This window comes from Venturia canescens, chromosome 1 (genome assembly GCF_019457755.1).
Source record: "Venturia canescens isolate UGA chromosome 1, ASM1945775v1, whole genome shotgun sequence".
NCBI classification, from domain to species: Eukaryota; Metazoa; Arthropoda; class Insecta; order Hymenoptera; family Ichneumonidae; genus Venturia; species Venturia canescens.
In genome coordinates, this window is record NC_057421.1 from 38,930,106 (window position 1) to 38,957,046 (window position 26,941).

The following is a 26,941-nucleotide window of genomic DNA, read 5'->3' on the forward strand; positions in this document are numbered from 1 at the left end:
AATTCATAAATATTGAAGACATTGAAAAATGTACTATCCAAGTTACATGCAGTATAAAAATGTATGATATCAATTGGAGGCCAAGTTTTTATTGATAATTTGGAATATTTATCGAACAAATTGGAAACTTTAATGAAATTCATGATAATTTTTTTCACGAAAAAAGTTAATGAAAAAAAAGTCATAACGGAAGTTTCGTGCAGTACTAAAATGTATTATATCAATTCGAGATCAAGTATTTATCAGTTATTCGAAATATAATCTCCGGCGACAAATGAGCGTTGAGAATCCTTGTCGGGCTCACAACGTTTTATCAAAATTACTAAAAAATTAATGAAAATAAAATCATTAAAAATTCACATGAAAGTCATTCGTTACTTCAACAAGGTACACACTTTAAAAAATCGATTCCCCTCCGACTTTCAGGATCCCCTGGTATTATTCACAACATTCAACTTCGATTGGATAAGATTTGTGAACAATAAAGACAAAAAAAATTTCAATGTCTGGTTTATTTTTATGACCTCTTCCAAGCAAGTCCTCAGCAGGTAGAATTCACAAAAAAAATTTTGAGGGCGAGTCCTCTCACACGCACGCGCGTTCCACGGAACTTTGAGGAATACTGAAATGAACCCATGGCAACGTGTCTACCGTTCCAGGTATAATGTATCGCTTGTCATCGTGTGGACTGAGAGCGATTTTTGTCTCCGTAATGGTATAGACATTATGTAATGTTGCGCGAATTGAAGATTGACAACGCTTCATTTCAATCTGCTTACCGAGACATTTCACATAATCGTCGAATGTTATGGTTCTCGCAACAACATTACTCTTGACTCCTTTAGCTTTTTTAACATCTTTCTTGCCCTCAACTCGCGTCGCATACATCTTCGATCTCAGTCCAACGAATTCAGTCATTATGGCCCCATTGTTCTCATCCTTCATGTCCTCATATGCATCTTCACACTCAATATGGTAGATTAAACTATCAGTATCTGTATACATGACTTTACATTTATTCTGATACGTCGACATCATGAACTCGTGATGGAATTCATATAAACAAGTTTTCGAAATATCTAAAATTGACATGCCGACATATATCGGTTTGTTAAACATGACTAGGAGATTTCGCAACTCTACAGCGATTAAATCTTCCGCAAAAATACTTCGACTGTGAAAGTTAGGTTTAGCAATCATAGCTTCTGCTCCATATCGGCCTGCCCATTTCGTTAAAAGTTTAACTTGAACGTGACTACGAACATCCTCCATGGTTTTTCCAAACACAGCATTATTCATTAATTTGAATAGATTTTTTTCAAAATCATTTTCGCACGTGTACGAAACTGCGTATTCAAATCAATGTATATTTTGAGCCAGGAAGATTGCTTAAACTTCAAGACTCTGTGTATTTTGGTGATTTTCAAACCATGTTTCAAACACTGCTGTAATGCACGATAATGTATGACATATCGTTTTTTTCGCATTCACCATTGCAAGAAGCTTCTCTTGCTTCGTGCCCGGAGGTTTGTCATGCGTTGGACAAAATGGCAAATCACTATGTGCATTGTGCAAGTGTTTTGGATATTCCAAATCGACCTTTAGTTTATAACCAATTTCAGAGTCATATGGATGAGACTCAATATTGAAGTTTGCAATGTCTTCAATCCATTCGAAATCTGCATAAGGCATTGCCCATCCATACAAATTGTTAACATCGAAGTACATTAAATATGATGATGGAACAGATGGGTCATACGAGTCCATATACTTATTATTAGCACGAGCATGTCTTTTGGAGCATTGACTAAGACCACCTCGAATACCTCTCTCCACGAACAATACCATATCGATGTCCGTGGGCAATTCAAACTTTACCTTTGCATATTTCATCATGGCATCCCAGGTATACCCGGGAAGAGTGCAGTGAAATGCTGGGTCAAGACCATAACTTTTCAGGCATGTATCGCGAAAATTCTCAAAGATGTCGGCTAATAGTAATACGTCAGTCTTCAAGTATAAATCGCTGTATTCGCCGAGCGTTCGCGTTGAAAATCGTTCCCACACATTTTTCGCATGTGCATACTCCTTTTCGGAAACTGTTGAATCAGTTAAAGAGCTGTAAAACGCTTCCCGCGGTGGAAGCTCCGTTTCATTCAACTTTTCAAAACTATCAATATACTCGTACGGGAAGATACCTTTCCGAGTCAATAAATGAAAATCGTTCACATCTTGAAATGGTGATTTCAACGTAGCGAGTTTGTCTGCAGTTAAGAATGATGCTAATTTATCGAGACTTGTATTGAGAAATCTGAAAGAGTCGATGAAACGTAATTTTATATTTTTTCGTGTGTCTTTGGTTGTTTGAACCGTTTTCGAGAAGGAGATGTACTTTTCTTTTGTTATCGGAAGCAAATCGATTTTTCCCGCGAACGCAGTCGCAACTTTTTTTATGATGAAATGCGCGTTATAACCGGATAAATTATGAAAAATTATTGGCATGAAAAACGAATTCTGATAGTTTAAATTACAATTTTAATGAGCCGGACCTCTGAATTGGCCTGTCAGATGACAATGATCGCGAACACGCTCATCACCCTCGGCAAAAGGTTTCTCGCAAATATGACACTCTTTGTCTTCCCGAAATTTTTTCCACTCTTGCGGAGTCAATTGTTTCATTGGAACGTTCGTTAGAAGAATTTGTTCAACGCGCACAGCTAATTGTTTAAGTTCTTCTACGAACCATTCCACGCAGTCCTCACCTCGGTGTTCGTGATATCCCGATAGTGAATCATCGTAAGAGCACTTTACATAATATCCAACGCTGAAGACACGATGATGTTGGATCTTATTTTTCTCCCTCTCTTCAGCGCTGGTCTTCTCCAAGATACATTCGAAATCGGCGTATACCACGAACGGGAGACGCTCCTTCCGATTGGCGTTCGTAAATTCCAGCCATTTGTCGTTTTCATCCGGTAATCGAACAGCACAATCGTTGAGTACGCCACAATCCACCTCATATGACTGCAGCTTTTCGATGGTTGCGAAGTAATGGAGGCATCTGTAAAATTTCAAATTCTTTTTAATATTTCATCATAATGGTGAAGTAAAAATGACTACAGTTGTATTAATTTACTTACCGATCACAGATGAATTTCTTGTGTCCATCAGCATTGAGTTGTGAGTTGACAAGCCGGGATAAATTCTTGATGCAAGCAAAGGGTCCAATTCCACATCCCGACACGTCTTCGACGTAAAGCAAGTTGACATGTCGTTCTTTCTTCTCCTTGCTCACCCGCACTGGCAGAATTACATCCTTCTTCTCACTATACACATTGATTGAGAGATTATTCAATTTTTCAAATCTCCCAATTTGGTTCAACGTCATAGAGAAGCTGATGCCTTGAAGATTAAATATCGTTGAATAATGTGGATACGAAGATGTGCGATCACTGTGTTGGGTGACTGGATGAAGCGCAGCAGTCATTGCCCATCCGAAATACGCATTATCCGCCGATTTCACATTTACCACTGCTCTTTTCAATTGAATACGCTTCGCCAATGAAACGTAACATCCCGCACGCAAAGCATTGTACTTGTTAATGTTCACTGTTAGATTGGTTTTCGATGTTAGGGTCCAGCCAATGTCACTCTCTTGGAATTCCTCGAGCGATTTCAAAGTCGGCTCCACGACTCGCTTCTGATACCACTCATTCAGATCCGATGTTGTAAAAAGTTCAACATTTCCCGTGTTGATACTTTTATTCGCTCGAATATCACCCACGCTGAACTCTCCATTGAACGAAGTGTTCACTTTGATGCTGTTATACTTGCGTATATGAGCACTCACTTGTTTTTCAACAAGTTCATACGCATCCAGTAGAAACTTTTGTAGGTCGATATGATCACGATTAATCACAGCACCGGTTGACAAGCGATTCTCAAATGCGCTTTCGATTTCTCGCCATATTAATCCACAATCATTCGATACTCCACCGCCCTAATGTATGAAGCGTTGACGTGTTACCTGCTTCAAACATTCGAGACGTAAGATTTGCGAAGTGATTGCGTGGTGCCATCCCGTTTTTATCGGTCGTGATTGCTTCAATCGAACTTGCGCCTCCAACGATTCAATAAGTGTATCACACTGGTGTTCCCACACCAAATATTGCTCCAACGTCCGAAGAAGCGTTGCTTGCATACGCAGCAGCTGCTCCGTAGCAACGTCGGTGACAAGAGACATGATGCGCTGATATCGAGTTTTACGACAGAGTCTTTCTCAAGATATCCAGTGTTGACTCTTTCGAGGTTCGATGCTAACTAACTATCAGCTAGTCAAGCTGAAGATTCAGCCCTTTTCGGGAGCATCGACGGAAGTCGTTTTTTGTTATCTAAATTTAAGGTAGGAGTCGCTCGGTAATTGATATTAGCCGAACTCATGATTTTTAAACTATATAATTTTTACGTGATAAACTTTCATATGGCTAAAGGATTTAATACGTTACCGAAAATTATATCAAGAAATTTACGACCAAAAATAGAAATATAACACGGCATTTTATAAGAAACCCATCCCGCCAACACTATGATTGCAGAATTCATTTCCTTATCGATTAGATATAGTTTATGTTAAAATTGCTCCTCATAGATTATATTATAAAGATTCCAATGTAATAAAAATATAGGGCCACCGACTCATTCGAAGAGAATTTTTAAAATAATCTCGATGAAAACTCAGATAATGGCAGAAGATCGACCGCCATGAATTGCCTCGATACACTTGGCAACGTTGCATGTAAGCATATATACGTGCATGAGAGCGCGATCGGCCACGGACGTCCGAGAATGTATACATATATATGTTTGTATGTGTATCATATATGTATATATTTATATCATCCACCAAAAATGCCTGACGCAAGTGAACAAATCTGAAACATTGACATGGAAGATGCTCATTCGGTTATTTACTAAGGCTTGTATAATAACCTATTAAAAACACATTTCATTGCATATTTTTTTTATTCATAATAGAAAATGAGACATATTACAAATGTTGAAGATCAAACAACATTTATGCGCTGAGATTCAGTTGATTGAAAATTCCGTTTAAAACTATTATGTTTTTTGTAACTCGCGGCCGTCCATTGATGTTCTCGCCAAGCAACATTTTTACCGCATGCTCGCCTCCACTTGTATATGCATTTTGCAAAATTTCTCGCGAAATCCCAGCTTTCGCCATCTTGGTAATCATTCCTGTAGATACACCCGGCTTCAAATTCAGCATCGACGCTTTGTATCGATTTTCAAGTGCCAATCTTTCTTGATTTCTTAAAATGTTTACAGTCGTTTGTGCATTACTCCGAATGGTGTCATTGCTGAGTCCTATGACAGTTATGAGCTGCCTTAGGATCTGCACATCAATTTGCGCATCATGAGCTCCTTCTATTGAGGCGCTACCGAGAAAGTCGCACGCTAAAGCTGTCAGGTTGAATTTTTTTTTCTCCCTCTTGCGATCTTCCAAACGTTCGCGAAATATGGTGAGAGTATCGGCAAATCCTTCGACGACAGCCATGAATTCTGTGAGTAGCTCACAGTTTCGGAGGTGACGTAAAATTATTGGTGCATCGAACCTGTCGTGAAACATATTAAATGTGCAAAACGACTTATAAACAAACCAATGACGGTGAGTGCACAATGTACGCGTTACCTAGACCCATTATGAGCCACTAGTGTTACGCTGTCTCCAATTGTACGCAAAAAAGCTATAAAGCTCATCAAGCCTGTTCGCGTTGGTACAGTGTCCAACCGTTGGTCGTTGAGGTATAACTCGCCCATTTCGACATGCAATCCAGTTATTGCAGCTGCTGCAGGAGATATGCTTTTCGGTGTCATATACACGTTGAACGTTTGTGTCTCAGAGGCTGCAGCGATCTGAAATAATAATGAATACACATAAAAATATAGAGGAACAGATTTCAACACGTTTTTTTTTGACATTTTTTAGAGCTCAATGTTTTGTTTTTTTAATTAGCGTGACATGGTGGTGAATTTATTAAAGATAGGACAATACAACTTAGGGTACTCAAAAATAAATAAAAATAGATTGGTATATACAATGCGTGCATATCGCTCACCATAGTATACTATACTTCTCAATATAGAAAACAAAACTCACTTGGCATATTTCAGCACTGCTTGACAAACCACTCGTTTCCAAATCGAATAGCACGATTGTGCTCTTTGATAAATCAGCTACATCACCTATAATAATAGGTTTCAAGTTTTAATAACACGACTAACAAGTAAAATATATATATAACATATACTTTGTTTAGATACGTACACGTGGATGGATTATTATTATTTAGTTGATTGCACAGAAGCTCTGATACGCCATCGAGTGCACACCCCGTTTCGTAGGTTATTCCTTCTCGTTGTTGTGAGACAGCATTCTTATTATTTCTAGTACTGGTGGCAAACAATCTTTTTTTTTCATTTGGACGGTTTTCGATAGATCAGATTTTTTCAATCTCGCAGTATCTTTGTGTCGTCGGTACGTTGTCGTATTTTTTCCCGGAGCAAGATCGAGTTTTTTAAATACCTCAGGTACGTACATTGTTTCGAGATTTTTTTGGCATACGGCGGCTGCCACTATGTAGGCCATCGACTCTGAAGCACCGTAAAATTGAGCCTTTGGATTTTTGCTGCTCACTATTTGGTTGAAGCTTTCGTTTGCTTGTGAAGAACCGCACGGTGCGAGTTTTTCGGCGTTGTTCGCATACTTTGCAATTACGGTGGTTAGTTTCGAACGCAGCTCCGGATCCGTCAATACCTTGCTGCCTTTCAAACGATCATCACCACAGTTTTCCTTGGCGTGAGAGTGGCACCAATCTCCGCATTTGTCGTGGTTTCCGTAAGCATGATCAATAATATTGAACAATGCTGCTCTAACCGCTGCCGCTTCTTCTTTGCTTTGATACACAGCATAAGAAAATGTTCGTGCGAAATAATTTATTACTTCTTTCGGTACTTTTAAGGCGTAGAGGGCACTGGTCAGGCCCTTTTTGGCATGATTAATGTCAGACCATTTCTCAACCTTATGTACCGATTCACGACGGACGGCGGCGATCGATGAGGCGTCGTCATCTCCAATCATAACTGCGATCGATACATTTTCTTCTAGTAAAAGACGATTTTTGGTTATAAGTTCGATCGCCATGTCTGGCTCCATAGCTTTTGCGCTACGATCGAAATTCAATCGGCAGTCGTGGTCATCCTTCGGGAAGTTTCGATCACATTTTGCGCATCTTTTAGTATGCGTTGCGTACGATAACACCTTACCACTGTGGTAACCGATTAATGATGCATGACCTGCAACATATAATAATAATAAGGTTTTTTTTTTAAAGAAATTGCATTAGCGAAAAGCATATTGATGTTTATATTTACATACCAGTCAGACTATTATATGCATGCCCTGTACCACGTTTTTGCCACCCTGCATCGTAACTGGCTTTGAGAGGAACTAATTTCTGTGGAATTGATGAACTGATACTGTAATTGAAAAAATTCAACAAAAAGTTGATATTTGCATGTGATTCCGGTATAATATGGGATTGAGAATAAATCCAAATATTTAAATTCCAATCAACGCTCAGTCGATCATAAACTCCATGATTGTTGTAGCGATTAAACGAATATTTCTTGCTGCTTCAAATGGTTTTCCATCGATGACATCCTGTGCTAAAGTACAAAAAAAATGTGTTTATTAATTTATTCGTATTTGAGCGATTATTATTCATCTAAATTATTCAGCTACAACAGTTAAAATTGCAGAATGAAATAATGTGCAAGGTTAATGCTTTAATGCTGCCATAGCCCTGCATGCCGCTGTAAAAGTGCTTGAAAAAACATAAACTTAAATATACAAACAGAAAACAGAAGTAACTCATATTGTAACAAACCGAAAGAAATAATATTCAAAAGCATAGTGAAATATAAAGGCATATGAATTTTCTATTTTCTTGAGTATCGAATAAATTAATAAAATATATAACACATAACAAAATAAAAGAATGATTACATCATACATGCACATGCTTGAACGTGATGATAGAATGTGCAATTGTAGCATAATTAGCATTATAAATTATATTATTAGCATTATAAATGTAATAATTACCGTGATGAAGGATCCACGTCAGCTGCTACCGTCAAATCTTTTTTGATGCGAATACTCGTTCGGCAACTTTCATTCGCTAATTCTTCGATCGCCACACCAACAATACTTTCATGACGCTTCAGAAGGGATTTGGTCACTGCTGGAATATCAAGCGCAGACAATATTGTGTTCATCTGAGCTTCTCCGATACCAGCATCGAGTATCGCTACATAAAATTTAATTATATTAATACATACACATGCATGTATGTACAAAAAAGGTTCAAATTAATTTAAATTTTATTTGTTCAAAATTTACGTACCAACGCCTAATTTCAGATTCACATTATATTCTCTCCTGTTGATGTGGTTATTACTTTTTCCGGTGCAAGCTATCTTGACAGTATTGCAGACTGTACATCTGATGTACAGTTCATTTGCAAGACCGATGGTGTATTTTTTCACAATGTTTCGCAGCGACAGGGGGATGTCACATTGCTGGCACCATAATTCTGTTGCAAGGTATCCCAATTCAACGATTTGACGACCTGACAAAAAACATTCCTGTGTCGTATCCTCAACATTGGGGGGGCTTATTGACTCTTCATTTGGTTTTTTTTTGACATCATAACGTTTTCTCGCCACTGCTTCCTTTTTTTAGATATGAACCTCCCATTCGAAATGCCGTGTTCGCTTCGAATATCGTGTCGTTCCGTATTCATCGTATCATAAACTCACTATCACTGCTCTCACTGCATAACATAATATAGCCGGCGAGTTTGGAGGTTAGAATATCTGTCGACTGTCAGATGAGAGCCGATATACTATATTGAAAAATGCAGTGTTGCCAGATCAACTTTTTTACCGCATTACTTCCAGGAGCTGATATATATAGAGCTATATCAACAGCTGATTGAAACCGAGTCAAATAAGCAATCGTAAGATATTTCTAATCATAAATTATTAAATATAATCTTGTATAAATTTATACGAATACAGTTTAAATTGCCCTAAGATTTATTCAATACAAAAAACCTTCCTTATGACCTATTTTATTTCGAGAATTAATAAGTAGTGATTTGACCATAGAGTCGCGCGACTCTTACCTTAAATATGGAAGGGAGAGACTTTTTTTCCTAGATGGAAGGAAAAAGGATTTCTCAGAGTTTTCAAGTTCAATCCAACATCCCAGATCATAAATTGTTTCAACGCGGGGCCTTCGTCCGCACGAAAGCGTGAGAGTAGATTTTAACGTTGCACATGGCTTGTAGAGATAATTTTTTACTGCTCCGGCCATCTTTGAATATGCTGAGAAAAGTGCGTTTTTGGAAAAAACTTGGAGAGAGGGGATGAGTGTGAAAATGCAACATCAAATTTGGAACGAGAGTTTTTTCCCGAGCCAAGTCATTTCTGCTTGAGAGTCCGCTCCCTTCGATTACTATTTCTCGTTTGAAGAAAAAGAAAACAATGTCGCAAAATGAATCCGTGGTTACAGTGAGTGAATGTGATTCAATACATAACGTATACGAAAAAGTGTGGTGTACATTCACTGAAGAAGAAAAACAGAATTTGAGTGAAAACTCGAAAGTGTGCATTGTCTCGGTATATTACCGCACCGAACGTGGCGAAAAATTGTATGGTGTCTGTGTTCTCGGGGCAGGAGGTGAAATGTTCGAGAAGTTAACAGCGGTGCGAAAGCATAGAACAGAGTGTTGGAATACTGCATCTGCATCGAGTTGTCAGGACTGTAGGACTCGTCTCTACCAGGTGGTGACGCAGAATGTCTGTCCAGACTGTGATCTAGATTGAGTAAGTACCTCATCAATGAGAAAGACTTTACATAAATTTGAAATTCTTATTCAAGCTTTTACTTTGATGTGTTACAGAACCAACATCAATCGGAAAGCAGGCATTATGGATAAAACGCAAATGCACTTTTTATAGAATTCGTTTTTTATAAAATATACGATAAATTCGCGAGCGATTCCTGACCGACTCTCGCAGACTTTACTCTTTTGCATGCCTGTGATCACTTCCAATATCCTGTACGCGAAAAATAATGCCTGGACTTGGAATTTCGATTGTTGAAAATTTGTCTCACTAAATTTGGAGATAGTTCGAGCGGTGATGTCTTCACTCACAATCGATTACTTTTCCGTTCTTCACGATTACAACGATTACGACACGTGTGCGTACGAAGATGGCTGCTGCCAATCATACTCGTGCTCGAACCTTCTTTGTATTTCCTCAATCAGCACGATATATCGACAGTTAAAGGAAATCGGGCCCATAACTTACTGATACAGGCTCAAGTATGGTGTGAATAAAAAAAAATATATAATACATCAGATAAGGTAGGTTAAGATTAGCGTTTAGTTTTCAAAAGTGTCATAGAATGTACAAAACTATCTTTTCTGTTTGAACGCACGATTTCTACTAACGTATTATAGCATTATTATCGCTCATCAGCGCCAAAAGTACCTTACGGCTCTTCGCATTAATAATGACCATACTTTCTCTTTCTCTCTACCTAGTGGATACTGATGTATGCGCAAAACCATTTCAGTAGGTACCATGTTTTCAAGCGAGCTTCTTTTATTTCTTCCATACATTGTTTTTCTTGATCTTTTATTTTTTTTTAAATTTTTGTGTTAAAATTAAAAAAAATAGGGGTATGATTTTTTTAAAGAGAATTTTTATTTATTTTTGTAATATAATGAGGAAACCGCCGATCATCGTTGTACCTGTAGCAATTTTTTTTCCGACAGGGGATCTTTATGGTTTTAAGCTTTCTAAAATTAAAAAAAAAGAAAAATTTCGATCTCATGGATACCTTCGTCGAATTTTGATGACCACATTTCGATAGAAAAACTATTAAAGCGAAGGAACACTTCTTTTCAGTACGACTTTTTGGATAGCTTTCTCAATAAATCTGAGCGTAGATCGTAGTAACTGAGGAATTTTTGTGTCGCAATAACAATTTGTGGACATCGCTTGTCGCATTAGAATGAAGTGTTATCAGTCATCGTGCATGCAGTTCCACATGTCATTCAGAATTTCTCTTACATTCTCATTCATCTCTAAATAAGTATAATAAATTGCTATACCTTTGACATTGAATTGAAAAATTGCTGATGTCATTTTCACCAGTTCTGGAGTCAAATTGTTGTTTATTGCCGAAAATATCTGAGCCACTTGACCCTCGCCAAAGTTTTTCGACGTATGTACGTTTGACATCTCAGTATTTTCTGAGTGCGAATCCAAGAAAAAGTCAGGCATGAGTGTTTCCTTGCAATCTAAACAAATAAAAGGGATTTTTTTACTATATATATACCGCATATGCATTTTTGAAGTTTTAAAATATATGTATGTATAAATGAAGAAATAAGAGAAATAGATACCAGGGGGTATCGTTTCAGAGCAACATTTTTTTCTACTCCCGATTGTCCGCAGAGCAAAAAGACGGGAGTTATGCGTTTCACTGCGACCAGTTGATAGGGGGATTTTTTTGAAGCAATTTTTTTCTGGACCGGTCACACTTGTGTCGACCAATTTTTGCTCGTGTTTTTCACATGTCACGGACAGTCTTCTTACGAGGGGAGGCTGTGGGAGGTGCATCGAAATACGGGAAATCACCAGTCAAAATTGGGAGCCCACTTATGTGTCATAAATTTTACACTCTATTACAACCAGGCGAGTTGTTCAGTTGCGAACGAGCTAGACTCCCGCCCCGTCGGCTCCCGCGTTGAAATCCCAATCATGATAGTTTTTTTGAATGTTTTATTTCGAATTATTATTGAAATTTACAATTTACGAATAAAAAATTCCAAATAATTTGAAAAAATAATTCCATTTATTGATCAAAGCTGATAAATTCAATGTTGAATGTTTTTATTTTAACCCTTTGTGCCATGGTGGCACTTTCAAAGTGATATCTGTTTTAGAACTATTTTTTGAGCAATTTCGGATGAATTTAAAATTTTTTTCTTGATGTTTCCGCATCAGTCATATATTTATAAACGAGAATTGATGTGCAATAATTTTAAATCATGAATAATTTTGTTTATGCACTAATTTTCAACTCAATTCTGTCAAAAAACTTTCCATCACTCTTTCGCCGATCAAGAGACCCGGTAGAGTCTCAGGACAAGTACATTGACAGCCCTGTCTTTTGCTGGCGTGAGGCTCTCGCCGAGACTATATTTTCTCTGAATATAACGATTCGCGGTGGTGGGAGTAAAATTGGCATGTGATTTTGTTGAATTACGAAGCTCAGGAGCCATTTAGCAACTGGAAAATCAAAGTTTAAGCTAATTAATTCTCGTTCGGTTGCGCCCAAAATCATCTTGAACGGTGGTGTAATTCCCGAGAAAAAACTTTGCACGGACTTAAGATTATGCAAAAGTTACTAACACATTCAGGATTTGACGTATCACGAGACGCGGTAGCGGCTCGACAGCTCGACGCCAAGTATTAAAAGGAAAACCTGCAGCGCAAAAGAAAAGCCAGCGCGAGCCCTGCCGCTACTCTTATATACGCGAATATGCCGGTTTTATGACGTCACAGAATTTTCAAAGGCTTTCACAAACAAACCAATTTATGAAAGAACTTGAAAATTGGTCATTATTTTTTTTCGATTTTTCCCTTTGCATTGGTCTTTATTGCAAGTAAATCCGCCCAGTCGATCCTGAGATATGTAAGGTTAGTGATTTAAAATCCATCGTTTCGGGAACTTTAATTTCTTAGAGACAGACGGGCGTAAGCTGAGCATGTTTACATTTGGACTTACGTCCTTTGCACGATTTCATACGTTTTGTCACACGCTACGTTACGCACTACGCTGAACGCGGCTATCCCCTCTCCTTGTGCGTCGCCGAGCGAGAGAGACAGAGAACGTGCGCACAGCAGAGGCAATACCTCCTGGTTTGCGCATAACGTATGTATATAATATATGTTTTATTTATTAATATTAATTGGTAATAAAATATTATTATAATAAATATTTTGTTATAATTAATATATAATATAATATAAAATAATAATAATATAATAAAATTAAAAAATATAATAATAAGAATAAAATTGAATAATAAATAATAAAAATAAAAAAATTTAAAATCCTGGTCGACGCCGCTGGATTTTTCGAGGATGTCTAGGGCGATAGCTCATGGGTTTTGGAGGACTAGGTTTAGATACATTCTATCGCGATTTTCGATTTCTAGGTCGACGATCCCATAGTTTTTTATGTCCAGATATATTCCTCCATGGCTTTCGTGGTCTAAGTATGTTCTTTTGTGGTTTTCGAGGTCTGGGTCGACGGCTCCTTAGTTTTCGATGTCCAGGTATGTTTCTCCATGGTTTTCGTGGTTCCGGATAATTCCTCTATCGTTTCTGATGTGCAGGTGTATTCCTCCACAGTTTTTAATGTCCACGTGTATTTCTCCATAGTTCTTGATGTCTAGGTATATTCCTCCACGGTTTTCGATGTATGGATATGTTTCTCCATGGTTTTCGTGGTCTAGGTACATTCCTCCATGGTTTCCGTGGTCTAGGTAGATTCCTCCATGGTTTTCAATGTCTAGGCATGTTCCATCATGGTTTTCGTGGTTGAGGTATATTCCTCCATGGTTTTCGATGTCTGGATATGTTTCTCCATGGTTGTCGTGGTCTAGGTAGATTCCTCCATGGTTTTCGATGTCTACATGGACAGCTCCATACTTTTCATTTGCTAGGTATACTTCTTGGCTTTCGTCGTCTAGGTATGTTTTTACATAGTTTTCTATGTCCAGGTGTATTATTCCATGATTTTTAATGTCTAGATATAACCCTCCATGGTTTTCGTTTTTTTTCATGGTTTTTGTGGGCGAGGTCGACGGCTCCATAGTTATCAATGTCTGGGTATGTTTCTCCATGGTTTTCGTGGTCTAAGTTGATGGTTCCACAGTTTTCGATGGCTAGGTCAGAGTTTACATAGTTTTTGTTCTCTAGGTATATTTCTCCATCATTTCCGTGATCTAGGTCGATGACTCCATACTTTTCGATGTCTAGGTATGTGTCTACATAGTTTTCAATGGCTAGGTATATTCCTCCATGGTTTCGGATGTTCAGGTATATTTCTCCATAGATTTCAATGTCTAGGTATGTTCCTTCATGGTTTCCGTGGTCCAGGTATATTCCGTCATGGTTTTTGATGCTAGGTCAACAATTCCATAGTTTTCGATGTCTGGATATGGTTCTCCATATCCAGACATGGTTTTCATGGGCTAGGTCGACGGCTCCATATTTCTCCGTGGTTTTCGTCGTCGTATGATTTTTCATGCTTTTCGAGGTCTAGATCAACGGCTCCGTAGTTTTCAATGTCCAGGTATGTTTTCCCATTGTTTTCATGGACTAGGTTGACGACTACATAGTTTTCACTACCCCAGTCGATAGCTCCATAGTTTCCGATGTTGAGGTGACTTTGTCCATGGTTTCCGATATAAAAGTCACCATAGTTTCCGATAGTGTGGTGAGTTTTTATAAGGTTTTCGATGGCTAGGTTGACGACCGCATGGTTTTCGATATCTAGATTGACGGCTCTATAGTTTTCGATGTCTAGGTTGGTGATTATAGGATTTTCGACGTCTAGATGGATGCCTTCGTATTTTATAATATACAGGGTGTCCCATTTTAATCTTACACCTGACTTTTCTCGGAAAATATTGCTCGGATCAAATATTGTGTGGAACAAAACTTTTAGGGGTTGAAGGGGGACGTTTGATAAAAATTGGTTTGTGGATCTAAAATTCAAAATGGCGGCGTTAGAATAGCCGACATGTTTTTTTCGAATGGAAACATAACTTTTTTTCACCACCAAAAAATTTTTCAGCGCAAAACCAACAACTTTTGTTGGAAAATTTTTTTGATTAAGTTGATATTTTTTAAGTGAGAACATCATTTTCAACTATTTTAGAGGTATCCAGGATGCACCGCGAAGAGATCTTTAACGTACCAAGTGCAAGTGCGTTTGCGTGTGCGTCTGCATATGCGTGCATACGTGGAGGTGCATGTGTGTGTGTTTTTTATTTTCATTTTATTTTTCAACTTTTTTTAAAAAGAGGGGCATGCAATGCCTTTCTGCCCATAGGTACGAGCTCACAAGGATTAGGTCTCTGCGGTTCGTCACTACCGCAGTATTTTCGGACTCCAAACCCTCCTTGTGAGTGTACTCTGATCCCTCCCTAGAGATGTTCAAAGATCCCTCCATTCATGTTTAAACATGCCTGAACTCTTCTCTCAAAACCATCAACTGTGCGTAGGAGAACATCTCTCGGGATCGCACGGCGGGCAGCTCTTATCCGCTCCTTCATGTTCTCTCGTGTTGTTGGAGCTTGACGGTAGACAGCGTCTTTTAAGTACCCCCACAAAAAGAAATCAGGAGACGTAAGATCTGGTGACCTTGGAGGCCAATTTACAGGACCGTCTCGACCAATCCACCGTTGACCAAATGTGTATCCAGATGATTTCGAACAACATGAGCCCAGTGAACGGGTGCACCGTCTTGCTGAAACCACATCTGTTGACGTGTTTCCAAATCCAGATCTTCTAGCAAAAGAGGCAGTTCATTTTGTAGAAAATCAAGGTAACGGACAGAGTTCACATTTCCCTCGAAAAAATGGGGACCTATTAATTGCCCGTTCACAATACCACACCATACGTTCAAACTCCATCGATGCTGGTGATCGATCTGTCTCAACCAATGTGGATTCTGATCAGACCAATACCGAAAGTTCCATCGGTTCACTCGACCACGGTTGTTGAAAGTGGATTCATCACTGAACATAACGTATCGAAAAAAGTCCCTGGATCGCTCGATTTGTCTCAACGCCCACCGACAAAACGCCACCCTTCGCAACGGATCTGGATTAGGAGTGTCTTGGTGGAATTGTAGTCGGTACGGGTGAAATTTCGCACCTCTCAATACACGGTGCACTGTCGATTTGGGAAACCCCAGTCGTTCCGAGATCACTTTGGCACTCAAATGAGAATCAATTGCTATCATAGCTAAAATAGCCATGTTTCGGGCTTCATGCAATCCACCAAAATTATTGACGTTTGGGAAATGTCAACGGTGGCGGATCATCCGACCTGCCCTCGCTCGCTGCTCAAGGGTTCGGATTGTCTGCCGTGATAGGTGACGACGATCAGGATATTCACGTCGATACAAATTTTCAGCTCGGAAGTAATTGCCCCGACACCTCCCTAAAATAAGGAGCATATCAACGATTTCGTTGGGACTGAAATTAGCCATTGTTGCTAATTTTCAGAATTTTCCTCTAATTTAAGAATTTTTAAAAATTTCGAGAATCAAGAATTTTTCTCTGATTTCAGAACCTTTACAAATTTTCGATTTCGTCTCGTGCTAATGGCTGTGGAGTCAGAAGATAAACGCTTCAGTTAATTTTTCATCCTTGGGCGATTACAATGACTTCTAAAATAAAAAATTCTTCTCTGATTTACAACTCAAAAGTAGGCGTAAGTCTCGCTTACGTGAACTTATCTTTAAGCGTAAGCCTCGCTTGCGTGTACTTATCTTTAAGCGTAAGCCTCGCTTACGAATAAAGGTAAGTTCACTTTGTAAGAGATTAAAGAAAACATCATTGGTAGTACTGACGTAGTTCTCTTACTTTAGAGTTTTAAATCAGAGAAGAATTTTTTATTTTAGAAGTCATTGTGATCGCCCACGGATGAAAAATTGATTGAAACGTTTATCTTCTGACTCCGCAGCCATTAGCAAGAGACGAAATCGAAAATTTGTAAAGGTTCTGAAATCAGAGAAAAATTCTTGATTCTCGAAATTTTTAAAAGTTCTTAAATTAGAGGAAAATTCTGAAAATTAGCAACAATGGCTGATTTCAGTCCCAACGAAATCGTTGATATGCTCCTTACACGCAAACGAACTTGCACTTGGTACGTTAAAGATCTCTTCGCGGTGCATCCTGAATACCTCTAAAATAGTTGAAAATAATGTTCTCACTTAAAAAATATGAACTTAATCAAAAAATTTTTCCAATAAAAGTTGTTGGTTTTGCGCTGAAAAATTTTTTGATGATGAAAAAAAGTTATGTTTCCATTCGAAAAAAACATGTCCAGTCGAAAAAAACGATTGAAAACCATGCACGCCAAGCTTGTGTGTAATGTTGAAAATGAATTTGTGCAGTACATCGTATAGATACAATGCATGCACTTGTACGCGTAAACTGTTTTAAGTTTATAACCCGAGCTAGCATAAAAACAGATGATAATCTCTTAATAATTGCAGAATCATTCGAGAAACCCTTATGGAAAAATACTTATGAACACTGATCACAAAATACTAATAATACTAATAACAACGTAATTTCGCGCACCGATGGACTAGTACCATTAGTACCTCTAGTGATATCATTAGTGATGACTGTAGTGATATCATTAGTGATGACTGTAGTAATGTCATTAGTGATATCGCTAGTGTTTAATTAGTGAGTCGCTGCTGTTCCATTAGTGATCCCATAAGTAATACCAGTGTTGTCCTTATTAGTGAATAGTTTGAAGTACTCTTAATCGTACAGTTGGTAAAAATCCTGGCTGCTGCATGTTTTTATCGAAAAGGCTTGATATTTCAAGAAAAATATTAGTATGCAACTTATTCTCTTTTCAGGGAATAATATATATCTTCTAGTTTTCTCGGAATATCGAAAAATTTCGTGAAGAACACGAACGTGCTTGTGTATCAATATATTCTTTCGCACTTACGCAAATGATTGATGACCTTAATGGAATAATAAGAAAATACCAACCATTGAAAATGAACATCAGATTTATTCGAATTTCTTTAGTTTTTTATAATTTCATCTTATTCACTTAATAAAGAGACAATTACGAATAGCTCCAAATTTTTAGGAAAGCTATATACACCGTTTTGTCGACATTCTTCCGAAAAGAAAAGATGAAAATATTTCTGAAATTGAATCAAAATAATCTAAAAAATTTCGAGTCTTTCGATGAGAGATTGCGTGCGGACGCATTGTAGAAGAAAAGAAAGAATGAAAAATTAAAAAATGAAAGAAAACAAACATTCGAAATAAGTATTTTTAACCCTTTGACGACAACTTGTTTTGACGGCTTGGTCGAGGAGTCGCGTTGTTGCATTTTTGTTGAATTTTTTGTTTAATTGTAACGTCGATGTTTACTTCGTTCGGGAAAAGTTTCTTGACGTAATCTGAAATTGAATATTTAGAAATGTTGAACTCATCACGGTTATGGATGAAAAAATCAAGATAATAATTACTTACCAAAAATGAATTCAATTTTTTTTGGGTTCAGTTTTTTTTTCGGTTGTCCATTTTTATTAAGCTGCAAATTGGAAACTTCCCCGGATAAAGTTGAAGTTCTTAATTCATCGCGTGTGAACAAAACGTTCATTAAATCACCCGTTAATACAATGGAATTGCTATGACGACATTTCGACAATTGTTTTTTGCAAATACTGAATTCTTCATCTTCTCCTGCTGATGAAGTATCTTTTTTCTGTAAAAAGACGTTAAATAAGGTAGACATAATCTTTTACAAAAAGTGTTAAAAGTAAATAGTATGAGCTGTTTTTGACATATTTACTTCTTTTATTTGAGTTGTTTTCGCTGAATCCGAACACGGAAAAAGTTTATCATTGATATCATTCGTACCATTATTGACCGATGACGTCGTGGCGTGGTGTCGGGACGATTCCACTATGCCCTTCAATTTTTGCTCTTGATCAATTACTCCATTATCATGAGTATGAATAGTCTGGAATATAGTATAATTAAATATGCGTCATGCAGTATTGATTCAAATATATATTCACGATATAAAATTATAATGCGTTGCCTCGTCTCTAGATGTTGGTTTGGATTAACATAAACATAAATATATGGCTTTTTGTTTCGAAGTAGAGAAATGAATTATTGAGTTTCAGTTACACATTTAAGCAGCTCCATTGAAAAAATAACTAAACAAATTATGAAAATGAGATCGGTATTGATTTACGCGTGATTCTCGAAAATTCGGGATGATAGCTTCGTTATCATCGTCTTTTGCAGAGCAAGGCAGAAAAGTCCCTTTCTTAAGTGCAACTTTAGATGATTTATCTTCTTTTTGCGATTGGTTTGGTATGGTGTTGCCACTGCATTGCTTAACATCTTGTAAAGTTTCAATAAGATCGGTGATCAACTGTTTCATTTCCAGCAAATCTAGTAATAAAAAAGATTATTGTAAATAATTCATTTATATTCAGTTATGTGTAAAATATTATTTCAAACAAGTTTCTGACTCGTTATTCTTGTATGAGAATGCTTTTCTATAGTATTCTAATTTTTCATATATAAACTTTCGACTTGAGCTCTTAGAATTAAATGTTGATTACCTTTATAAGCATCAGTCGTTGAAACGAGTACTTTATTTGCAATTTTTAATTCTTCGACTTCTCGTTGCAACATCGAGATTTTCTTAATGAGTGTTGGTTTGTCTGAATACATCAGTTGTGAATCACTATCCGAATCTTGAGATTCATCTGCAATCTAGTACAGATGGTATGTAATCATAAAGTTACTGTTTTGCGTTCAAAATAGCTGTTAATATTTTCTATCGTCATAAGTCTTACTTTCGGCTTTTTTCGCATTGTTCCCGACTTTGCAGCAAAATCTTTTTTCAATTTCTTTTGTTTCAAATCATCCAGCCGTTTGAGTTGTTTCGAATTTTTTTTCTCCTATTCAAGACAATTCTTTTATTTTTATTTATACTGCCAGTTATATATATATAGCATGTATTAAAAATATTAATGTTTGTGATTAAATGATCCGAAGTACAATCGAAGTTCCTCAACTTTAAGATTCGAAATTCATGATCAATAATTCAATTCATCAATAATACCACGTTTAATCTTTATGATATTTTGAAAACTTACTTTAGTTTTTGATGGCTCGGTGTTATCGTCGCTCTTTCCGGATTCGGAATCTGAATTCAGCTTGCGCTTTGTCCTACCACGACGAGAATCTCGAGATACGTTGCATACACCATATTTTTCTATATTCTTGCGAACGTCACACATTTCGGTCCATTCTAGAAGTGTAAGATTTTTAATTACAGCTACATGGATGAAAATTCAGAATCAAACCATTTCAATTTTTAAACTTTCAATGGTTTTCCAAATCACGGATAATATGAAAGATGTTCAATAACATTTTTTAGTTATATTGAGTCATTAAAATATATTTATGAAGCAATAGCTAGAATAATGTACACCTTTGTTTGCTCAAAAAGTAAGCAGACAAAAAATCCAATAAGGAGAAATTTGTGGGTCACCGATTAAAGTGTCATAATGAATTTCATCATTCCGAAACATGTATTTATAGAAATGCTTTCAAAAACAATCGCTGGAGGTGATTGATATTAGCTATCAAGTTATAAGAGAAAGGGAACTATATAAATTTTTCAAATATGTTTCGCTGCGATAGATTTCTAAGAAATAATTTTTGCAAGTCACTTTTCATTCAAGATAATTTCAGTAATGATATTTAATGCCATGCATAACAGCTGATAATAGATGTTATCATTTCAGAAAAGTTAGCGGGGTCAAAAAGTTATTTTCATAAAGGAATGAAAAAATAGTAAGCGCAAAGATTTTACTTACTGCCGAAAGCCATCACTTTAACTACATATTCTTCCCATTCGCATCCCAAAAGTCGCTTTTTCATTTTATTACTTGGTCCTATCTCGCAATTAGGCCAGATAGTTTTTATTTCTTCCTCGCAATCTATTTTTTCCTGCAATTCTGCATCGGTCAGTTGTTTTGGAAGAAGCCAATCTCTGTATCCAACACCAATTTCGTTTTCTTCATTCACGAATTCAATAACGACACATCTGTTGTCATCCATCGTTGTTGTAGAAAGTCTAAAAACATTTCAAATTAATTTCCAATCGACAAAGAAAATGAACCAAAAAATGTGCGACAAAATGTTGAATTTTTTCATTGAAATACAAGAATTATTCTTATCTCGAAACAGCTGAGAAGTTAGCCCCTTGTTATATACTGACAAAAATTAGTTTCTTATATACTTCGAAAATTTGGATAATAGAAAAGATTGAGACATTGATAAGTAAGTTTATCAATTTTTATAGTAGTCCCGCAATGCCAAGATTAATTCCACCTCAATAATCTATTTTCAGTTTCGAACAAACAATCAAATTATATAGGTTAATTTATCCATTATTTCGAATGATAGCTTATTTTGTACGTTTTCAATATATTTTGATTATTCACCAACACTTTATTTATAAAACAACTTTTTTCGTTCCACAAAATTGTGAAGATGCAGAATACTATACAAACATTTCATTCGATATTTCGACAATGACTAACCTTAAAATGTTGTTATTGTTGGTAACTTTTCTTCACGTCGCACGAAGATAATACACTGAGATATCTTGGTAGTCTTTTTTTTCGTGAATTAGAAACTTTTTTTTTAATAACACAGTTGAAAACACAGCGAAAATCACATTAATAAGCCGAGAATAATCGAGAAAAAACAAATTTTCGCAAAAACGTGGCGACGCACACACTGTCTTTTTCGCGCGCACTAAAGAACTTAGTTTTAGTAAGCCGGGGTTCCCCGGGACAACACAGAGTTGCGTTGGAAGGGTTGTGGTAGGGAGAAGAGTAGCGCGAGCGGATTGGTATTGAGTCGTGTATATGTATATAAAGGTCGAAGAAGGTTACAACACAACTTATACTTCGTATATGTTTCTTTGTCATATCAAATAAATTTAGACGGTACCGGCAGACTTACAGACAGAATTAAACCGAAAATTGTTTAATCAAGTTGTGAGTGCTATAGTTGTGTGCAATAACTTTTGTTTAATTATATTGGTACCATATAAGAATCTTATAACCTAAAAAAATGAAAAGAGGCCCCTATAAACAATGGCTATCGGAAGACGGACCAATTCCCGAATCAACCATCCGCTCTCGAAGAAAATTAACTGAAGATCAAGTTGCCACTGAGGTAAGTAAAAATAACCCATGTATGATTTGTACAAAGTTTTAAATCGCAACGTTGAAAAAAAAGGCATTTGCTAACAATCAACGCTGCTCTCTATTTCTCCACTATTTTATTCGATTTCAAAAACATTGACCACATGAAAAAATTCAAAACCTTTTGATGCGTAGTCCTTCTTATTTGTATTTATGAAAATAAAATTTGTGTGCAGAGCTCATTCCAATTTTTCCACTTCGAAAATATGTCAACAATATATTATAAATCATGTTTGTATGCAATCTATACATATGCTCGTTGTGATATGCTTATAATATAAAAGCCCAATATAAAATTATTTTTTGCAGAGTCCACCTGATAGTGTTCGGAGTTCTGAAAACAACATTTTGCCTTCATCAAGTATTGAATTCAGTACAGTTACTGATAATATTCAAAATGATATTGAAAATGAAAGTGACCAATCGGGCGACTTTAGCGATGAAGAGGACGAAGACCTCTATTACGATGTGATTGTTGACAATGATCTCATAGAATTTGAAATTAACGAGGGAAATAACGATTTCGTGGAGATCGAAGGAAACTTAAGATTGGCTGATATGCGAGATAATGGTGATGACATGAGAAGAGATGAATGCAACCAACAACAACAGAATCAAGTATTCAATTTTCAATAATTCGTATCGTAGACATGATGATTTGATTTTTTATAAAAAATGTTAACATAATATAATTTATTTTCAGGAGAGGCTGCGTTTGTACAATGGCTGTGATATTACAAAGAGAGAAAGTGAACTTTTGATTTTAAATTTCACGATCCGGCATTCTATAAGCGATTTGGCGTTAGAGGATTTATTAGAACTGATAAATTGCCATTTACCAAACGCTGTATATTCCTCAAAGTATATGTTTTTAAAACAGTTTGACTCACAAATTCCCATTAAAACACATTATATTTGCCCAGAATGCAAATCACTATTGGTATTTGTTAATAAAGTAATCAGTCGATGCGAAATATGCGAGTGCAATTATAACGTGATCGATTTAAAAAATAGTGATAAATATTTCTTCACTATCTCATTGACAGAGCAGTTAAAATCTATAGTCAATAGTGACTTATATTTTCAATTTCTTAAACCATCGAATGACGACTCTGATGTCATAAACGGACAAGTCTATCAAAAATTGTTACAACAAAATGTGATATCTAATAATGACATCAGCCTACAGTTTAACACCGATGGTGTTAGGATGTTCAAATCGTCTGCATTGTCAATGTGGCCGATACAAGTTATGATAAATGAATTGCCCTTTGCAATTCGCAAAGAAAAAATAATGTTATGTGGGCTATGGTATGGATCAGAAAAACCAGATATGAATGTTTTTCTTTCTGTTTTCACCGACGAATTGACAAAATTACATAACGACGGTATTGTACGATCAATTTCGGGACTACCGGATGTGAATATAAAAGTACATACTCTATTGAGTACCGTCGATTCTGTTGCTCGGCCTCTTTGCCAAATGATTCATCAATATAACGGCGAATATGGATGCTCATTTTGTTTACACAAAGGTGAAAGAATTGAAGTTGGAAAAGGTTATGCCCGAGTCTATCCTGGTCCGGTAGGCCCCAATCGAACTCTTGAACAGCACGAAGCAGACGCGAGACAAGCTTCAATAGATGCGCCTGTCAACGGTGTCAAGGGATTATCCATATTAATGTTTATTCCCTTGTTCAATATAATTTCTTCATTCATCCCAGATTATATGCACTGCATTTTATTAGGAGTAGTGAAGACATTGGTGAATGCGCTATTTGATTCGTCAAATAATAAAAAAAAATTTTATATCGGAACACGAATTAAAGAAATCGATGACAAAATATTGAGGATAAAACCTCCTTGTGAAATTTCACGTGTGCCTAGATCAATACAAGATAGAGCATTGTGGAAAGCGAATGAATGGAGAAATTTTATATTGTATTATTTTATTCCGTGTTTCAAAGATATATTACCGCTCGCTTACCTAAAACATTGGCTACTCCTAGTGTCCAGCTTACATTTACTTCTGAAAAAAAAAATCACCAACAACGAACTTTCTTTAGCTACAAGAGCTTTGAAGAAATTCGTTTACTTGATTCCAGAGTTATATGGACTAGAGTATGCCAAATTTAATATGCATTTATTATTACATATACCAGCATCAGTTAAAAAATTTGGAGCTCTATGGGCTACATCCACATTTCCTTACGAGAAATACAATGGAACGTTAAAAAAACTATTTAAGAATACTCAGGCCATTCCAGAACAGATCTGTAAATCATATCGCAGACTGTGGTCCACTAACGAACTGAGCTCTTCAATATTTTCCAATAATGCATGTCCCGAAAATATCAAGAAGTTCTATGAAAAATTAGTTGGTTATTTGAAAATTAAAAAGTGTATGTCAATAGGCTCAGACTTACGTATTTTTGGTGCACCGAAAATTATCATACTAACTTTGATTCAACAAACATCTGTTGAAAGATTATTGAGGGTTAGCATAGAGAATAAAGCAGTCTTGTACGAGCGATTCATTTTCAAAAAAATATTGTACCACGCAAATATTTATAATAGGTTGAACAAACGCAATAATTCTATTGTTAGATTAGAGGATGGAAATTTTTTGGATATAACTGGAATTGTGATGGTTCGTCAATTGGGATCAGTAAAAGAAATGCCAGTTATACTTGGTCGATCTTTCCATATCATACGCGATCCTGACTTGTATATTATTGACCACGACCTTGGCTTAAGGTCTGGAATGTTTTTTCATATCGTTCAACGAAACAATCGACTTCTTGCAATTTTACCTCACAAGATAACCGATAAATGTGTTGAAATCAAGCTGAATGATCATTTTCATTGTTTAATTCCTCTAGTGAACAAAATAGAAGAGGATTGAACTTATTTAAATGGAACTGCTTCATCATCCTTATGTTATATATTACATCAATTATATCATATATGTTATAAAAAATAATAACTGTAATTTATAAACAATATGCGAAAGATATAATATATATATCTTTTACGAGTGATATATATATATAGAGCAGCGATGTGTTTTATTTATAGAAAACCTTGCAATAACTCCATAAGTTATTCATAGCGATAACCATCAGTGATACAAAAATCCATCAGCAATAAGGTAATCACTAATCATCAGTGAAAAGAGCACATATCAGTACTATTGGTGCACTGGTTCTTCTTAATCAGTTTCCATTAGTGATTATAAGTACCGGAATCAATTACTGATTAGCACTAATGACGACACTTGTGGAACTTATGAATACCTGACTAAAACTGATGAATTACTAATGGTGTCCATTAGTGCTCATAAGTATTTTTCCATAAGGGAACCTTTGTTGCTCTGTGACGTTTGCTGAAAAATTTTTCTGAATAAGTGAGGGATTAGGGCTAAAAGTGTACACGAATGAATTCCACAAGAACCTTAATTCATTCACTGTACTTGGCTACGTTAGAAAATGATCTCATTTTTTTTTATTTCCAAAATTCAGAATTCCTACAGGAAACGTAATCCATTCACTGTATATGTTACAATAGATCTCATATTTTTTCACAGTTAAACATTTTTTTAAATTTATTTATTGACAATGCGAATATAGAAAATCATTTAAAACGACGGTCACGACCTTTTAATACTTGGCGTGCCTTTTTTACTTTTTGAAGTTTTATACCTATACATCGAAAACTGTTGATCCGTCGACCTTGATATCGAAAACCATGGCGCCGTCGACCTAGACATCGAAAATCATCGAGCCGTCGACCTAAGCGTCGTAGAAGATGCTCACGGCCGTATCGCATTCTTATTTTTAATTTTTATCATCACTTACACAATTGCTCTTTGTTAAAATCACCATAAAAACATGAGTGAATTGTTGCGAAGAGATAGTTGCCGCCGAGCATATACGGGATGATGTCCGAATTCAAGTGGGCGTGTAACGGCAGCGTTAATACTAGTTCCATAAAAATAATACATTAATTAAGGTCTAGTTTGATTTTTATTTGAATGAGCAATTCGAATGAAAAGTGGTGGGCCGGACAAGTACTTTTAGCACATATTTAAACATAATTTGTACCGACACGAAATCGACATCGAATATTGTGAATACCAAGGGATCCTGAAAGTCTGAGAAGAATCGATTTTCTTCTAAGTCTCTGCCACCATAGAGTAACAAATGACTTTTACCTTTGATGCGATTTTTTGGTAACTTTTTGATTCACTAGAACTTTTTCAAGTTCCAGATGCTTCCCGTAGGAATGAATTTCTCACGTTCTATTTGAATTTTTTTTTTTCTTTACAATATAATTACGGATTTGTATTTTTTCTAAATATAATGTTTTTTTCATGATTTGTGAAAGCTTTTCGTAATTGTGTTGAAATTATTTACAGTTGGTTTCGTAATTTTTTTTACATATCATTATGTTTTTAATTTTTTTCATTCGTTATCCGATATACTCGTCACTTTTGCATTTATTTGACAACGTTTTGTTCATTTGAACCAAACGTTTTTCATACATTACCAAGATTTAGCAGATTCAATTTTTTTTTATTTATTACGTTTGAAATGGTTTTGTTATGACCTTTAGTAATGAATTGCTCATTTGAAGCAAGTTTCGAAAGAATAGATAGAACAACTTCTTATAAATCAGCCTGCATTTGTG

At 36.2% G+C, this 26,941-nt stretch overlaps 3 protein-coding genes across 7 annotated transcripts in view; 1 reads left to right on the forward strand and 2 right to left on the reverse strand.

The window, feature by feature from the left end:
* Hsdl2 (Hydroxysteroid dehydrogenase like 2) overlaps nt 1-26,941 on the reverse strand; it is a 324,919-nt gene that overhangs the window by 21,850 nt on the left and 276,128 nt on the right. For 3 of the 5 annotated variants that reach the window (XM_043434037.1, XM_043434035.1, XM_043434034.1), the window contains one exon: nt 11,271-11,459. The exons of 1 other annotated variant lie outside the window; for it this stretch is intronic. In XM_043434037.1, coding sequence (XP_043289972.1) covers nt 11,271-11,459 — 189 coding nt within the window. Of the gene's footprint in view, nt 1-10,518; nt 10,956-11,270; nt 11,460-26,941 lie in introns of those variants that run through there. One more of the 5 variants, XM_043434038.1, reaches the window with a different exon arrangement.
* LOC122419462 (uncharacterized) lies at nt 17,984-21,726 on the reverse strand. The gene is made up of 9 exons (XM_043434033.1): nt 21,581-21,726; nt 20,852-21,111; nt 20,126-20,280; nt 19,823-19,927; nt 19,586-19,739; nt 19,210-19,412; nt 18,799-18,969; nt 18,477-18,711; nt 17,984-18,403 (listed from the first exon to the last, which is right to left on the reverse strand). Exons 2-9 carry the CDS (start codon nt 21,093-21,095, stop codon nt 18,276-18,278), a joined length of 1,395 nt encoding a protein of 464 aa, XP_043289968.1. The 5' UTR covers nt 21,096-21,111; nt 21,581-21,726; the 3' UTR covers nt 17,984-18,275.
* On the forward strand, nt 21,712-25,532 carry LOC122419461 (uncharacterized). Its single transcript, XM_043434032.1, has 3 exons — nt 21,712-22,223; nt 22,562-22,870; nt 22,956-25,532. The coding sequence occupies exons 1-3, from the start codon at nt 22,119-22,121 to the stop codon at nt 25,155-25,157; spliced, it is 2,616 nt and encodes an 871-aa protein (XP_043289967.1). The 5' UTR covers nt 21,712-22,118; the 3' UTR covers nt 25,158-25,532.

Coding starts and splice junctions, on each gene's coding strand:
- LOC122419461 (XM_043434032.1), top strand. CDS start 22,119: ATGAAAAGAGGCCCCTATAAACAATGGCTATCGGAAGACGGACCAATT. Junction 22,224..22,561: donor AAGATCAAGTTGCCACTGAG/GTAAGTAAAAAT, acceptor TATTTTTTGCAG/AGTCCACCTGATAGTGTTCG. Junction 22,871..22,955: donor ACCAACAACAACAGAATCAA/GTATTCAATTTT, acceptor ATTTATTTTCAG/GAGAGGCTGCGTTTGTACAA.
- LOC122419462 (XM_043434033.1), bottom strand. CDS start 21,095: ATGGATGACAACAGATGTGTCGTTATTGAATTCGTGAATGAAGAAAAC. Junction 20,281..20,851: donor TAAAGTGATGGCTTTCGGCA/GTAAGTAAAATC, acceptor TTACACTTCTAG/AATGGACCGAAATGTGTGAC. Junction 18,970..19,209: donor CGAATTTTCGAGAATCACGC/GTAAATCAATAC, acceptor ACTATATTCCAG/ACTATTCATACTCATGATAA.